At 44.5% G+C, this 12154-nt stretch overlaps 2 protein-coding genes across 2 annotated transcripts in view; both read right to left on the reverse strand.

Annotated features, from left to right (window-relative positions):
- The window catches only part of LOC107283277 (PH and SEC7 domain-containing protein 4), a 14540-nt gene extending 5756 nt beyond the window's left edge, over positions 1–8784 (reverse strand). Inside the window, exons 1-7 of the mRNA XM_029283174.1 lie at positions 8781–8784; positions 8301–8498; positions 7604–7684; positions 6865–6977; positions 4157–4215; positions 3865–3954; positions 1111–1154 (exon numbers count right to left, since the gene is read on the reverse strand). Coding sequence (XP_029139007.1) covers positions 1111–1154; positions 3865–3954; positions 4157–4215; positions 6865–6977; positions 7604–7668 — 371 coding nt within the window. The 5' untranslated portion in view covers positions 7669–7684; positions 8301–8498; positions 8781–8784. The remainder of the gene's footprint in view (positions 1–1110; positions 1155–3864; positions 3955–4156; positions 4216–6864; positions 6978–7603; positions 7685–8300; positions 8499–8780) is intronic.
- Positions 8297–11789, reverse strand: LOC114922261. Its single transcript, XM_029283169.1, has 5 exons — positions 11727–11789; positions 11220–11576; positions 9365–9422; positions 8781–9216; positions 8297–8498 (listed from the first exon to the last, which is right to left on the reverse strand). The coding sequence occupies exons 1-5, from the start codon at positions 11787–11789 to the stop codon at positions 8297–8299; spliced, it is 1116 nt and encodes a 371-aa protein (XP_029139002.1).
- Positions 11790–12154: the final 365 nt, after the last annotated feature.

Below are 12154 nucleotides of genomic sequence, written 5' to 3' on the forward strand. Positions count from 1 at the left end.
TCGGAAACACAGCTGGGAATATTTGGTTTTAATTCGGCTTTTATCAGGGTTTATTCTTTTGTATTTTTGTATTGTGTATTTTCTGTATTTTGGGTATATTATTTGTTTTTAATATGCTGTGAACCGCCCTGAGTCCTATGGGAGAAGGGCGGTATACAAATTAAAATAATAAATAAATAAATAAATAAATAAATAAAATAAAAAAAGACCCCCTCAAGGAGCCTTTTCTGTCTGGGAACCAGACAGTGTGATTTCGGATGACTTAATTATACTAAGGGTCAAAAAAAGAGGTTGGGAGAAAAATCTGTGTTTATGATGGAATGGAAGGAAATGCCTTTCAAATTTAGAGCCAGTTTGGCCTAGCGGTTAAGGTACCAGGCTAGAAAGCAGGCGACCGTGAGTTCGAGTCCCGCCTTAGACATGAAAGCCAGTTGGGTGTCTTTGGGCCAGTCCCTCTCACAAGGTTGTTGTGGGGAAAATAGGAGAAGGAAGAAGATGTGTTGAATATGTTCACCACCTTGAGTTATTTGTAAAAATAGCAAAGGTGGGGTAAAAGTTAAATAAATAATAAAAATAAATTTAAGGAAGTATGAAAGACACCATTCGCAATTTGAAAAATCAGTGTTTTTCTGTCATGCCACTTGGGCATTCCTCCTGCCGTCTCACAGCTTTCAACCTTCTGGGCCATCCTGAAATCTTAAGCATCCTCTACCCTGAGCAGGCAATGAACTTGGGAAATATTACTGGGCCTCCTCCTTTCCTGTGGCAGCACAGCACAATCCGGACGTCAATTTGAGGCACAATTTAAGCTTCCGATAGGAGCAAACAAGCTCCTCTGCACCAAGTTTAGTTTTTGGAAACATTCCCTTCTCCTTGTCCTTCTTGACATCCACCGCTCCAGGCTTAATACTTAAAACTTCTGAATTACAGACCGATGTTGCAGAGTCACAGTTACCCACCCACACAGCTTATACAGAGCAACCCCCCACCCATCTCCTTTATAAGGGAGAAGGGAGGGGCTCCAGGGCTTTCACGCCTTCCCTCTTGGACCTCAGCCCTCCCTTCTCCTTCCTCAAAGCCCCACCCCCACGCTATCTTGCTTTTACTTACGTAGCCCATTCCAGTTTCTCATGACGGATGGAGTTATATAATGCCTGGACAGATACAAAAAAGCTGAGATGTAAGGTTACTTCCCATGCATCTAACCCCCACCCTTCAAGATAAGCTCCCCCTCCCCAAATTGCCAATTTTGGGGTTCTGTTCTCAAAAGTACCGCCAATCCTTCCTCAGCTATTATCAGCTATGAAGAAAAGCTGGGAGCCCAGAAGAATCCGGGCACTGCATCTGGTCTGTGGCTGGACCTAGCCCTCCAACTGACTTGGCCGATGTCTTCAGGGGCGTGAATTTAGGGAGAGCCTCTCCCCTTCCCTACGGCCAGACCCTTGATCTCACTAGTTCTTCACGCAGGACTAGTTGGGGGTCGGCACTCTCTGCATTGCCCTTCATGTGCCCCTTTTGCTCTCTGTTGGACAGTTGCAGAGGGCAAGTGCGGCTGTGTCCAAAACCACAGCTGTCCTCACAGGCCACCTGCTGAAGGCGCATGAAGTTAATTTTCCTGTACATAACAGCTGATGGGAGATTCTGCTGCCATTTTTAAGAAATGACCCTTCTGGTATCTTGTATTTTTTTTATAAGCTGCCTTGTCAACAAAGTTGGGATATAGATTCTAACAAGGACTGAAACTGAATGCCTGATTTTGGGGTGGGAGGGGGGGAATGAGGGATAACTATACCTTTTCCATGGCAACCCCTGCCCTAAGGAACACCTTTCCCCCCTGAAGGTCAGCAGGCCTTGACCCTCCTAGGCTCCCGTAAAGCACTGAAGACCCAGCTTCCCCCGAAGGCCTGGGATAGGATGAGGGGATTCCCTGTTGGAAACTTCGCTTGGCTGCCAAGGTTTTTGTTTGTCCGTTCGTTTTTTAAGTTGATGGTTTTAATAGTTTTTATATATTTATGCTGTTTTAATTCTTGATTGGGAGCTGCCCGGTGTTTGGTATAAGATGGACAGCTACATAAATGTTTTATAAACAAACAAACAGACAAAGAAATGGTAGATTGTTAAAATTGGTGCACTGGCAGATTAAAGACGTTGAGACTCTAGAAAGAGTACAGAGAAGAGCAACAAAGCTGATCAGGGGCTGGAGGCTAAAACAAAAAATGAATGGTTGCAGGAATTGGGTATGATTAGTATAATGAAAAGTAGGACTATGGGTGCCAGGACAGCAGCATTCCAGTATTTGAGGGGCTGTCACAGAGAGGAGGGGGTCAACCTGTTCTCCAAAACACCTGAATGCAGGACAAGAATCAATGGATGGAAACTAATCAAGGAGGGAACCAACCTAGAACTAAGAAGAAATTTCCTGACAATGAGAACAGTGGAATGGCTTGCCTCTGGAAGTTGGGAGTGCTCCAATACTGGAGGTTTTCAAGAAGAGATGGACACTCATTTGTCTGGAACGGTATAGGGTCTCCTGCTTGAGCAGGGGGTTGGACTAGAAGACCTCCAAGGTCCCTTCCAACTCTGTTATTTTGTTATTCTGATTCACAGCACTAGAACAGCCAATAAATTGGATCAGAGAGCTGAACTACCATCTAGCCAGCCTTCTGCTTTCCCAGGTGCTTCCATGATAAGCCCAGAAAAAGGACGAGGCCACAACCTCTTCTGCTGTAGCCCTTGGCACGGCACTGCTGCCTTATAGGGAGCTGTCCAAACACTCCTGTTCTGCTTGGCCATGGTGTAGGCAGCCACAATAGCAGTCTTGTGACATCTTCCTCAGGCTGGTATGACATGTCCCAGCTGATGGCCATATTGTACCACTCCTTTCCTCAGGAAGAACATGGAATGGCTACATCCAAGCTGGACATACAAACCTGAGCGTTGGCATTTGATTCTCTCCTTCCTTGGTGTCTGTAAATACAGTCTGTAATATGAACTCTGTAACCTCCAGGCAACAATAAGCTGAATTTGTCCCTGCCTTGTTCCACTACAGGTGTGGAACATTCCCTACAAAAATAATTAGGACTATATGTATGTCTTCTGATACATTCAACCAGTTAGAGCCAGTTTGATCTAGTGGTTAAGACACCAGACTAGAAAGCAGGAGACCGTGAATTCTAGTCCTGCCTTAGCCATGAAAGTCAGCTGGGTAACTTTGGACCAGTCACTCTCTCTTGGCCCAACCCACCTCATAGGGTTGTTGTTATGGAGAATGTAAGAGGAGGGAAGTGTGCTGGATATGTTCACCACCTCGAATTATTTGTAAAATAATAAAGACAGCATACAAATAAATAAATAGTAAAAAAAAAACATGAGCACCTTTTCCTACCAAGAACACCACCACTGACGTTCCCAATGATGCAACTGTGGGAACTGGCTGATTGTTCCCAGAGAATGGGAGCTGAGTCCTCTGCAGAGAGCATTTGATGAAGAGCAATAGCAACAGCACTGAGACTTATACGCTGCTTCATAGTGCTTTAGAGCACTCTCTGGGCAGTTATAATCTCGGCACGTTCTCCCCAACAATCTGGGTCCTCATTTTACCGACCTTAGAAAGATGGAAGGCTGAGTCAACCTCAAGCCCCGTCTGGATCGAACTCCAGGCTGTGAGCAGTTTGCCTGCAATCTAACCACTGAGCCCCCAGGGTCAGTACTGCATGAGGGGCACTACTGCTACATGGGGCGGGTTGCTGAATTAGAGTGCTAAGGCTTTCTCTCCATTGGCCATACTGGCTAGAAGTGAGGTTCGACACCTGCTGGGCTACAGGCATCCCTTTCATTGCCTGCATAGAAGGAAGCTACACATACCTTTAGCAGTTCTTTGGGGAAGTCCTTGCCATCATTTAAGCCTGTGAGATTCACAACGAAGTCCTGACAGCTCATGCTTCGGCCAATATTCTGATTCCAGAAGCATGTTGATGAGAGAGAAAAAGAGAATTGAAGATGCTGCACTGTCCATATTGCACATCTAAACAAGAACAATCACATCAACCCTATTCTATGGGTACCATATAACCTTTCCCACAAATAGTTTTTCTTTGTTCATACACTGTAAAAGGCCGAAGTGAGTGAAGATTCCTTCCTCTGAGAGTCTCCTTACCTGCCCATGCAAGTCGGTATTGAGGAGCATCATGGCACAGGTGAGTGTATGCACAGCATCTGCAGAAAAAAAGGCTGTTGAAGAGAGATATGAGAGATTCCATAGGCTTCTCCCACAACTAATTTGAAATGTCAGCAAAACAGGGAATTTGACCCTTTATTAAAACAAAAGGCCAGAGAAAATGAACTGAATCTTAAGATTTGCCATCAACGTTCAGTTGTTTTTTTCTCTACTACATGAACTGGAAGTGCTGGTTTCCTTCTTTTCTCAGACAGACATTTTGTATTATTCTTAAGTATCACATCTTGAGATGTAAATAGAATAGAATAGAATATAGAATAGAGTTGAGTATTCTTTATTGGCCAAGTGTGATTGGACACACAAGGAATTTGTCTCCAATGCATAAGCTCTCAGTATATATACAAGCAACAAAGTAATAAATCATCAATGATAAGATTCAATCATAAGTCATAAGATACAACCAACAAGTGGTAGTCATAAGATACCAATAAGAGTAGATAATGGAAAAGATGAGAAGAATAATAGTAATACAGTCCTACTACATGATTAGATATCCTTAGGCATAAGACGGTGCTGTGGGAATTATGTGTTTAGCACAGTGATGGCATAGAGGAAAATTTGTCTTTTCATTCCTGCAATCTGCTTTTGGAAGACTTTATAACTTCTCCATGATGGTTTGGGGATGGTGGATACCAAGAATGCCACTGCTTTTATTGTTCTTCCACTTATTTTTAATCCAGGTGGTCTCTACCAACTTTCTTCACTTTTATTTCTGAGTTGGACTGTAGTTTTTTAACATACAATGTAAATTTCTATTTTCTGTTAATGTTAAACATGTTCTGTTTTTTTGCTCTTATTCAATCATAGCACGTATCTCACTTGTCACCATTATTCCTATAAAATCCTATTTTTACCACTAAAAATCACTAAAGCTCAGAGGACAGGAAGTAAACAATTTGATCACAAGCTTTGATTCAGAACGTAATAAAATGTAAAGTCTTTGTAGCAAATACAATTTCATAGGTATAATGGAAACTTTGTGGGATAGCTCCTATTATTGGAATGTAGCTATAGAAGGAGAGAATGTGTCTGTTTGAAAAAAACAGAAAGTGTTTAAAAAGTGAGTTGGCATGTTTTTCAAAGAGCAAGAGCTGTCAGAGAAACCTTAGCTGTGTTTATGACAAAGGGACTAGTTTGGTAGACCTAAGGATTGCCATGGATGTAGTGTGTGTTGACTTCAATGAAGCATCTTGTATCCTTGTGGATAAAATGAACAACTGTGACCTAGATGATTCTGCAGTCCAGGGAATGAGCCATCAGTTAAACAACCAGCAGCACAAGGTTGTTCAGAAATGGTTCTGCTTTGCCCTGAAGCGGAGCAGCCCAGGGCTCTGTTGCCAGGCTTGTGCTGTTCAACAGCTGCAGAAATGACGTAGGGGATGAAAGGGATTTCACAAATTTAGAGATGACACTAACTTAGAGGGGAGAATCACAATTCAAAATAACCTAGAAAAGTAGTGAGCCAAATCCATCAGTGCATAGGATGTTTAATTGTGAAAAGTGTAAATCTTGAATCTGGACAGGAAAAAGCAAATGCTATATAGGGATATGTTCAGGGTGCCTGGCTTAATGGCCATGCATTTGAGTAGGATGATAGGCAAATGTGTGCTTTGCACCAACATAGAGAATAACTGTTCTATTATACTATTTTATACTGGTGCATCTAGGCACTGTACTTTAAAAAGGAAGCAGAGATGCTAATGAAAAAGCTGCTGAATATATAAGTAAATTGGAAATGGTCACAATGTCCTTTCTCCCTCTTCCTTCTCCCTACCTATTCCAATTTCCACTCCATCAAAAAGGTATCAAGACACGAATGGATTCTCTTTTTGCCCAGAAAATGATAGTGGAAAAAACAAAATTGAGGATGTTTTTAAATCCAAAAATAATCAATTAAATATTTATTAATGGACATAAAAACATTTTTTCAAAGAAAAAAATATAGAGTAATGCAAAATATGAAGGGGTTGGCACATTCCTTTAAATCGCTATGCAGAAAAATCGTCCCTATCCACTGGATTCCTCTGCCCAATGGACCATCCAGTCTCCCTCAAGAACATTATATATGGGACTAATAATGTTCCTGGTTTTAAGGGAAGAAAATAAAACTGGGTGTAAATGGACCACAAAAAAAATGCTTTGAATAAACGCAAAGCAATGAAAAATAGGATTTCCAGGTAGGAGGAAGAAATGGGAAAAAGCGTTCAAGAGGAATTTCAGTTGCCAAAGAGGTAAAACTGTAAGTACAACAGTGAACAAGCCCCAAGAGAAGACACTAATCTGGCTACCCCAAATTCCAGGAGATGGAAATCATTTGCTGGTTGCCTGAAACCATACAACCACAGAGGGTGAAAGAAGCCCAGAAGACCAGTTCTCTTTCTATACAGTATGCTCAAAGGGAAATAAAGAGAACTGGTCTACCGGCTGCCCAAGGAAAATGACAATGATATGCTAACAGGTAAGCTATTCAATTCCTGTTTTGAGCCTGGCTTCTCTGATTCAGCTGGAAAGCAATGATCCCACCTCCATCCCGACTTTGGGGCCAGAATAAAAGCAGGGTAAGCACAAGAGCGCTTGCTGCCCGAACCAAAGCTTATGCACTGCGAGGTCTGGACCGAGAGTCTCACCTGGACTAAGAGAGGCCTCAGGATTGCAGCAGTGGTAGCGCCGAGAGAAATGCATCAGGATCCGCTCCCGCTCCTGAGTCTCCCCAGTGAGCACAAAGGACTTCAGGAAAGACCTGCCAAGAGAAAGGTCTGTGAAGCACAGAAGAGCAGGGAGGGCAGCTGGGATGCTTCTGTTCCCCGGGACGGGCAAACAGCAGCAGCAGCAGGAGGAGGAGGAGGCCTGGGGAAGAAGCATCCTCAGGGCTTCCACCGTCGCCCATTTGGCATGGGGACAATACAAGGAGGCTGAGGCAGCTGAAATCCTGAGGCTGGGAGGCACTTCTACCTTCACAATGGAGCTTCTCAGCCAGCTCCCTTTAGTATGCCAAGGACTGAGGTGACTTTGGACACAGTTGCCTCTGCTCAAAGGTTTCAAGGATTTTCCTTGCATCCAGGTCCCTTCCCACAGCTCAAGGAAGGTCTCCCAGTCAAGCAGGCCTTGACTAGTAGCAGAGCTGCAGGAAGAGGCCACTTGATCTTTTCTTCCCATATCATCTCATTTTCCTCTTCCCACCTTTCATTCTGTTACTCCCCACATAATCCAGCCATTCCCCAAGTTAGCTCTTGGCCTCCTGGATTTGGGAGAGGGAAGGGCACCCTCCCTCCTAATCAGGAAGGGCAGGAAATTTGGCCATGAACTATGAAGTTTCACTTCCCTTCTTGAAAATGGAAAGGCAGCCCAAGGCGAGGAGTACATTACCTTAGGGCTTGATCCAGAGTTTGCGCAGAGAAGTGGAAGAAGGAAAGGTAGGCCTCAGCTACCATCTGACTGAAGGTATTGCTGTGGACAAATATAGAGGAACAGCTCAGAAAACCCCAAGCACCCCAAGCCCTCTAAGAGAACCTCTCATTCTCCTCCTAGGGGCTCCTCACATTTGCCTGGCTCCTAAAGCCCTCCTCCTGCGCTCCAGGTCCCATGACCGTGGAAGAGCCATCAAGGACCATGCAAAAGTTCAAGCAAAAAGAGAAAAAGTGCTACTGCCACCCCATTCAGCCCCTTTGGCCCTTGCTTTTACTGTTTCTTCCTCATATTTCCCTCAGCTGGACTCCTGCTGACCAAAGCGTCTGTCCTTTGTATTTGCTTCCGGACCGCAAGATTCTGCTGCTGGGGCTGCCTCAGAGGAGGGCAGTGTTTGCTTTGCCACCTGCTCAAAATGCCCTCCATACATGGCTTTCAGTCAGCAGAGGGCCCTGTTTCCTAGAACACTGGCCTGGAAATGCATTAGCTTCTTCTTCGGGTGATGAAAGAACTTAAAACTCAGCGTGTGTGTGTGTGTGTGTGTGTGTGTGTGTGTGTGTGCGCGCGTGCGCATACTGTGCAAGTAATAAAAGTGACAAACATTCAAATCCCCAAACGGAAGGAGGTATGCAACTGAAGACTTTCAAGGCCATCTTACTTCTTCTGGAGAAAAGCAGCCACCTGAGACTTCTTGAACCCGTCCAGATGGTAGAGGCGAGCTGCCAGCCTGTGTGCTGCGGCCAGGTCTCCAGAGGTGCTGTTTGCAAGGAGCAGGGTGCCATTTGGTTCTGCTGTGACCTTGGCAGGCAGACTCTCCCCCGTTCTGCTGAACTCCCCTCCAAGTTCTTCACGGCAGCTGCAGAGGGTGGAGAGACAGACAAAAAGACTGGGACCCTTGTCACAGCTCAAGAGAATAAATGCTGACACATAAATGTAGCCATCCTGAGGCAACAAGGCAAGCAAACTCTCTTGTGGCTGCAGGACAAAAGCCACAATCACTTCAAAGCAGCCTCCAGATACCTGCTGGGTTGCCTCTTGGCCCAAGCCCACCTTCCCGCCTCAGCAGGAGGATGCTGTGTGTGGTGAGCAGACCAGAAAGGCCAATGGTCCCAAGAGACGTAAAACAAAGCATCCTTACTATAACATTGGCTCTTCCTCTCTGTCTTTTGACCTCCCATCGCTTGGCATAGCTGGCAACTCCACCATCTTGAGTCTTTCTACTGAGCTCACCAGCTTCCGCTCTATACCACAAGATGGGACGGAGTGCACATCTGCTCTGGTGACGTCTTTCTGTAGAGAGGAAGTTCTTTCAGGCTCCTCTAACCATGTGCAGGAAGATGAAGGGTGGCCGTGGAATGATACTTGTGGCTCAAACCTCTCTTGCTGCAGATTCTGTTCTGCAGCAGGACCTGAGAGGACCTGGAAGCTGGAGGGAACGCAGCAACTCTTCCCTGGAGATGTAGGCTTAGGAGGGGGACAGCTCTCCGTGGACTCTTGCAGCAAAGCAGACATCAAAGTGCTGGAGGCGGAAAACAACAGCCCTTCTGCTGGCAAATACGCAGGCAGGTCTGCATCTGGACCAGAGGGACAAGTCAGTTACAAGGCGGTTTCCTTTCTACACCTTGCAAGACCACAGCCTCTGTGGTGCTGTGCAGCTTAGAAAGCTCTGCGATGGGGCAGTGCATTGCCTGATGCTCTTAGAAAGATCACTGCAAGACTTACCTGGAGTAATGTTTTCCAGAACATCTCCTTGGAATGGATCCAGAAAACAGCCCTCAGCCTGGAAGATAAATTTTGGTAGTCACAAAGGCTGAGGCAGCTGACAACATGGAAAGCTGCTGACCCCTCTGCGCCCTGCCTTCAGGAGTGGATTTTCAAGCATTTCCCAAGAACTGCGGAAAGAACAATCGCTGCACAACAGTAGGGGACAGAAACAAAATCAGTCCGGCATGGTGCAAATGGGTTTGCAGATTGTTTGGATGCTGTTTTGTTGAAGGCAAGGGCCTGGTTTTGTGGAAAGCTTATCTATGCTATTTACCAGGTAAATGGTATATTCAAGCAGCTACTTCTAGTTTGCTTTCAGAAACTGTTCTTCTGCTGTCTCAAAATCTCAAGATTTCCAAGACAAGAGATGAAATAACTGGTGGTTAATAGAAGGGTACCCCAAACATTGGCCTACATCTGCATGCAGCATTAACAGCTTGCCAAAACAAGAGAGGGTTTTGGTTTGGACAAGAAAGTCTCTTGCAGGTCCAGTGCTGTCATCCTGGCCCTGAAAGAGGGCTGGGCAGCTGGTGGAATACATTCTTTTGTTGGAGAAGACTGGACCTAAATAGGAATTAAAACTCCAACTAAATTCATGTAAAGCAAACACGGTAGGAGATGTATGCTCATGAGTCTACTACAGAATAGAATAGAATAGAATAGAATAGAATAGAATAGAATAGAATAGAATAGAATAGAAGGTGGAAGGGACTTGGAAGTCATCTAGTCCAACCCCCTGATCAGGCAGAAAACCCTATACCATTTCAGACAAATGGCTGTCCAGTCTCTTCTTAAAAACTTCCAGTGTTGGAGCATTCACAACTTCTGGAGGGAGGTTGTTCCACTGATTAATTGTTCTAACTGTCAGGAAATTTCTCCTTAGTTCTAGGTTGCTTCTCTCTTTGGTTAGTTTCCATCTGCTGCTTCTTTTCCTGCCTTCAGGCGCTTTGGAGAATAGTTTGATTCCCTCTTCTTTGTGGCAACCCCTGAGATATTGGAATACTACTATCATGTCACACCTAGTCCTTCTCTTCATTAAACTAGACATACCCAATTCCAGCAACCGTTCCTTATGTTTTAGCCTCCACTCCCCTAATCATCTTTGTTGCTATTCTCTGTACTCTTTCTAGAGTCTCAACATCTTTTTTACATCGTGGCGACCAAAACTGGATGCAGTATTCCAAGTGTGGCCTTACCAAGGCATTGTAAAGTGGTATTAACACTTCACATGATCTTGATTCTATCCCTGTTAATGCAGCCTATCACTGTGTTGACTTTTGTGGCAGCTGCAGCACACTGCTGGCTCATATTTAAATGATTGTCCACTAGGACTTCAAGGTCCCTCTCACAGTTACTACTACTGAGCAAGATACCACCTATATTATACCTGTGCATTTGTTTTTTCTTGCCTAAATGTAGAACCTTGCTTTTTTCACCATTGAATTTCATTTTGTTAGATAGCGCCCAATGTTCAAGTCTATCAAGATCCTTCTTAAGCCTATCTTCTGGAGTGTTGGCTATTCCTGCCAGCTTGGTGTCATCTGCAAATTTGATCAGTTCCCCATCTATCCCCTCATCCAAATCATTGATGAAGATGTTGAAGAGTACTGGGCCCAGAACAGAGCCCCGGGGCACCCCACTATACACTTCCCTCCATGTAGATGCAGTTCCATTGGGGACCACACACTGAGTACAACCGGTCAGCTGTACATAGAAGCATGTGCACGGAGAGCTTCTGTACTAGAGACAATTTCCTTGTGTACTGAATCACTCTTGGCCAAATCAAGTTCAGTTCAGTTCAAGCCCCTCTTACCTTTGAATTCTCTTCCAAAGAGCACGTGGTTTCAAGATCTCTTTCTGTGATTATCAATGGAGACAAGGAACGATAATGGGGCACATAACTTGGAAAAGAACAGGTGGATGTGTCTTCATTAGCATCTGGATCACATACAGAAAAATAATTCCTGGCCACAGGGCTTATTGCCACAGTGGCCTGGGAAAACAAGTCACCATTATGGTTTCTAGAGTCCACATCACTTTTAAGATTTTTCTTGTAATTCTCAGTGGAAATTTCCCTTTCTGATTGTGTCCATGGAATTTGTCCTTCAAAAGTTCTGGTTAAATGAGGACTTTCCTGAAAGAGTGGGTTATTGAAAAATAAATATTCAACCTCCTCCTCCTCCTCTTCACTTTCTTCCTCCTCCTGTCTCTCTAAATTCTCTTCTGGCTCCTCCCCACTATCGCTTTCCAGGAGCAAATGTTCACTGATGGTAGCTGTGTCCAGGGACATGACTGTCACTGGTATGTTTTTAGAATTCACACTGTGAGTCTGCGGAGATTCTTTCTGCTTATCTAACTCCTCTTGAAGATCTAAGACACACATCTGAGCTTGTAGAATACCAGCCCAAAAAACAGATTGGGTAGCATCACTATTACATTTATCCTGAGTTTTCAAGTTTTTTATCAGCTCAAGAGGCTGTCCAAATCTCTCAGAGAAGTCCAAGCTTTCTGAAACAGGGTGGCCCAGTTCAGGGTGCAATAATTCAAAATTATTCTGCATTAACACTGGAATGGACTTTTCAGAGGGTGTTTCAATTCTGCAGTGAACACCCTCCAACCTATCCTGTAGAAGACACAAAGAAGGAGGGGTAACAGCATTTTCAACCTGGCAAGTTTCAGAAAATGCAAGCAGATCCCAAGTCTGTTTCAAGCACTCTCCAGGGTCAGAGTTCACTTCCTTTGTTCTGT

Source organism: Protobothrops mucrosquamatus, unplaced genomic scaffold, assembly GCF_001527695.2.
Source record: "Protobothrops mucrosquamatus isolate PMUCROS unplaced genomic scaffold, P.Mucros_1.0 scaffold31, whole genome shotgun sequence".
Lineage (NCBI taxonomy): Eukaryota > Metazoa > Chordata > Lepidosauria > Squamata > Viperidae > Protobothrops > Protobothrops mucrosquamatus.

Coding starts and splice junctions, on each gene's coding strand:
- LOC114922261 (XM_029283169.1), bottom strand. CDS start 11,789: ATGTGTGTCTTAGATCTTCAAGAGGAGTTAGATAAGCAGAAAGAATCT. Junction 9,423..11,219: donor CTTTGGAAGAGAATTCAAAG/GTAAGAGGGGCT, acceptor TTTATCTTCCAG/GCTGAGGGCTGTTTTCTGGA. Junction 9,217..9,364: donor TCTGGAAAACATTACTCCAG/GTAAGTCTTGCA, acceptor CCTCTGGTCCAG/ATGCAGACCTGCCTGCGTAT.